Source organism: Microtus ochrogaster, unplaced genomic scaffold, assembly GCF_000317375.1.
Source record: "Microtus ochrogaster isolate Prairie Vole_2 unplaced genomic scaffold, MicOch1.0 UNK38, whole genome shotgun sequence".
Classification (NCBI taxonomy): domain Eukaryota; kingdom Metazoa; phylum Chordata; class Mammalia; order Rodentia; family Cricetidae; genus Microtus; species Microtus ochrogaster.
This window is the reverse complement of record NW_004949136.1, coordinates 2,472,712-2,476,424: the sequence shown is the minus strand read 5'-3', so window position 1 is coordinate 2,476,424 and position 3,713 is coordinate 2,472,712. Positions and strand designations below refer to the sequence as shown.

Sequence of the window (3,713 nt, the reverse complement as noted above, 5' to 3'; positions counted from 1 at the left end):
GGTGTAGGCGACTGTGGGTGTACACGACTGTGGGTGTATGCAGCTATTGGTGTAGGCGACTGTTGGTGTACGCGACTGTTGGTGTAGGCGACTGTTGGTGTACACAACTATAACTGCAGCACCAGAAGGAAGAGAAAGGAGGATTTCAGGAGTTCAAAATCACCTTCAGCTATATATGGAGTTTGAAGACAGCCTGAGCTACATGGGGTCCTGTTCAACCTCCACACTCGCCCAAAAAATCTCCAAAAGATATAACAAAATCAACAGTAAATATTAATCATATTGATAAAGCAATTATAGTCGAATATCTCATGGGAAACAATCATTTATTAATAGGCTTTAAAAAATTGTAAGACTTATGCATGGAAAATGAACATTGTCAAGAGAAATCAAAGTGTTTTCTGTCTATGAACTGTAGGCTCAGTGCTAAGAGATGGCTGGCTGTGACCCCATTACAATCCCAGCAGGTTTCTGTTGTTAGAGAAATTTATAGGGAAATGTAAGGGACCCAAAGAGCCACACAGTTTTGGGAAAGAGCAAGGCTGGAGAGTAAAGACTAAGATCAAGATGGCATGGTGTGGCATAGATGAGTTACCTGACAAGAGTGGGCATACAGTCAGCTGGCAGAACTGAGAAGCCTAGGTCAATGGGGAAATGACAGTCAGCCTAACAGTCACGGCTGGGGGATGCGCCAGATACTTGTCTTAGTCATGGAAGTTAGCTCAAAATGGAACAACAACCTAAATATGAATGCTAAAATAACATAAAACTTTTATAAGAAAATTGTCTCTGCTGGGTAGTGGTGGCCTGTGCCTTTAATCTCAGAGGCAGAGGCAGGCAATCTTTGTGAGTTTGGTCAGTCTGGTCTACAGAGTGAGTTCCAGGCCAGCCATGGCTACACAGAGAGAAACCCTGTCTTGAAAAAAATGAAACAAACCAAACCAAATAAACAACAGCATGTGTGTGTGTATGTATATGCATACTGATTAAATACTAACAGAACAATATACTGATTATATACATATATCTATACATACATAGACACACATATACTGATTAAATATATACATACATCTATACATACACACATATACTGATTAAATACATACACACATATACTGATTAAATATATACATACATCTATACATACACACACACATATACTGATTAAAATCAAAGGAAAATCTTTCGTCATTGTCCTCTCACGCCGAGTGGCCACCAGCTCCTGTCCGGGACACCGCAAACAGAACATCCCATTATCTAGACGACTCTGGACAGCTCTGTCTCAGTTCTAGTTAGAAAATGACCTCTCTGGCCTCTTAGAAATCTTATCACAGGCTGGGCCTGATTGTACAGGCTGATAATTCCAACTAGTCAGGAGGTTGAGGCAGAAGGATTAACAGAAAGTTCAAGGCCTTAGCTGGGTGGTGAGGCAGAGGCAGGTGGATCTCTGAGTTCAAGGCCAGTTTGTTCTACAAAGAGAGTTCCAGGACAGCCAGGGCTACAGTGAGAGACCCTGTCTCGAAAAACAAAACTAAAATACATTGACCCTATGATGCTTCAATACGCAGAGAACTTAAATCTGTGTGTACAAAAACTCGTGAGGTATTCACAGCAAGACTGTCCAGATGTTAGTCTGGACGCCATCCGGGCAACAGGATGCCGCTGCGCAGTGTGGAGTATGGAGCCGTCAGAAACTGCACCGCATCGCATCCCCAAACGCGCAAACGGGAAGCAAAGGCCGCACAGGGTCTGAAATGCTCAAGAGCCAATCTGCAGAGACTGAAGCGAAGTGGGGACTGGAGTGGGCACGAGACTGGAGACGGGGATCTAAGGGCCCTGGGATGTGGTGGCAGCTGCCCTCATCTGTAGACTCAAGAGAGATCACGGAATCTCAGGGGAGGCCACAGGAGGGTCAGTTCAGGGCCTGCCTTAGCTTCAAACTGAGTCTGAGGCAAGCCTGGTCAGTTTCCAGGGATCTGATACCCTCTTCTGGCCTCCGTGAGCACCTGCATGCTTGGACACATACCCACACAGAGACACACAACACACACAGCCATATCATTTTTTTTAAATGAGATCATGGAATCATTTAATACTAAAGTTAACGGTATGTAAATAATACCTTAATAAAGTTGCTAAGCCAACTTAATACATATAGTAAATATTTTATTTTTAATTATATGTTTATTTGAGTGTCTGTGTGCACACAAGGACAAGTGGCCATGGAGGCTGGTGGTATCAGACCCCCTAAGCTATCAGCCCTGAGCTGTTACCGGTGGATCCGAGACACCTAGTGTGGGTACTACAAATTGAACTTGGATCTTCTGCAGAAGCAGTCTGCAATCTTAATTGCTGAGCCATCTCTCCTGTCCATGTATGTATTATGACTTTCTCACTGAAGCACTGAACTTGGTGAATTAATAAATACTAGGAATTAACATGGTAGGAAGGGCTTCAGGAAGTCAGTAGCTCATACCTTGTCTTGGCATGAGGTTCAGTTACCTAAAAAAAGAAATCCGATTCCCAAGAGAGGAAATGAGGGGGTGCCTTTGGCCTAGCTGGGTGATGGTCTATGCTGACCTGCTCAGCCAGGCTGACTGTATATTTTCTATCTTCTATGCACAAGTCAACGAGTCTGCATGTGCCAAAACACACGCTCACGTGTGCAATGCACACTCTCAAGGCACACATATATACATGTGCACGCACACACAAGACTACCCCTACCTGTGTGTCTTACAGGCCTCCTGAGCCTTCTGCTGGCACCAGGCTGCAGGGACTTCTGTAATATTATCTCAGGAGCAACCCGACCACCTTGCCCAGGTTTGCTCTACTTGAAAGCCTGCAGCCCATTCCTCCTGGAAGAGTAGGATCAGCACCCTGAAGACACTTACTCTTGGCGATTTCCCCATCATCTTGCTGCAGCTGTACACTCAACGTGAAGGGACAGCCTTGGAACACTTCCAGGACCTCTGGGCCCAGGACCACAATCTTCTTAGCCTGTGCTGCGGGCAGAACAGAGCTTTAGTGTTTGTAACAGCTGCACCCAAGGGCTCCAGCCCTTTCTCACCCTGTTGGAGGGTCTGCTAAGATGTCGCTGCTGGGGCTGAGGCAGGCTGGTTGAAGGTTTAGATGAAGGACTCACGTCTTGGCTAGGCTCACCCTGGGACAGCGTCTCTGTCCTAAGTCTCAGGAGAGGCCACTAGGAACAACACAGGAGCAAAGGATGGCCAGGAGGGTACCAAGCCGAGGTAGACACGGGTCACTCTGCAGTCAGGTCAGAGTGTAGAGATCTCAAGGGAGCCTGATAGAAGCCACACAGGGAGGCGGGGGTGGGGGTGTCAAACCAGCATGGTTTGACCAGGTAATTCCAAAATCCTGTGGCCAAGAGGCCCAATGTCTGGGAGGTATCTGTGGCCGAGAGGTTCTGTGGCTAGGGGGAGCCTGAGGTGTAGCTGGAGCTGGGAGAGCCTGTAGGTGGGAGACCCACTTGGGTCTGCGCAACCACAAGTCCCTTTGAAATCAACTAGAACATGCTTTTTCTGAAAAGGGGTGGCATGTGCGGCGGGCTTCTTGACCAGCAAGAAAGAAACACCCACCACACACGAGGATTCTTCTCAGATCACGCTTTACTGGAGTGCATTTGGTTGAGGGCGAGCATAAAGCAAAGGGGACAGGAAACGAGAGAGCAAGAGAGAGAGAGAGAGAGA

The 3,713-nt window shown here is 46.8% G+C and overlaps 1 protein-coding gene across 1 annotated transcript in view; it reads right to left on the bottom strand.

The window, feature by feature from the left end:
* LOC101998195 (MORN repeat-containing protein 1) overlaps window positions 1–3,713 on the bottom strand; it is a 23,645-nt gene that overhangs the window by 2,839 nt on the left and 17,093 nt on the right. Inside the window, exon 8 of the mRNA XM_026790008.1 lies at window positions 2,898–3,008. Within this exon, the coding sequence (XP_026645809.1) occupies window positions 2,898–3,008 (111 nt within the window). The remainder of the gene's footprint in view (window positions 1–2,897; window positions 3,009–3,713) is intronic.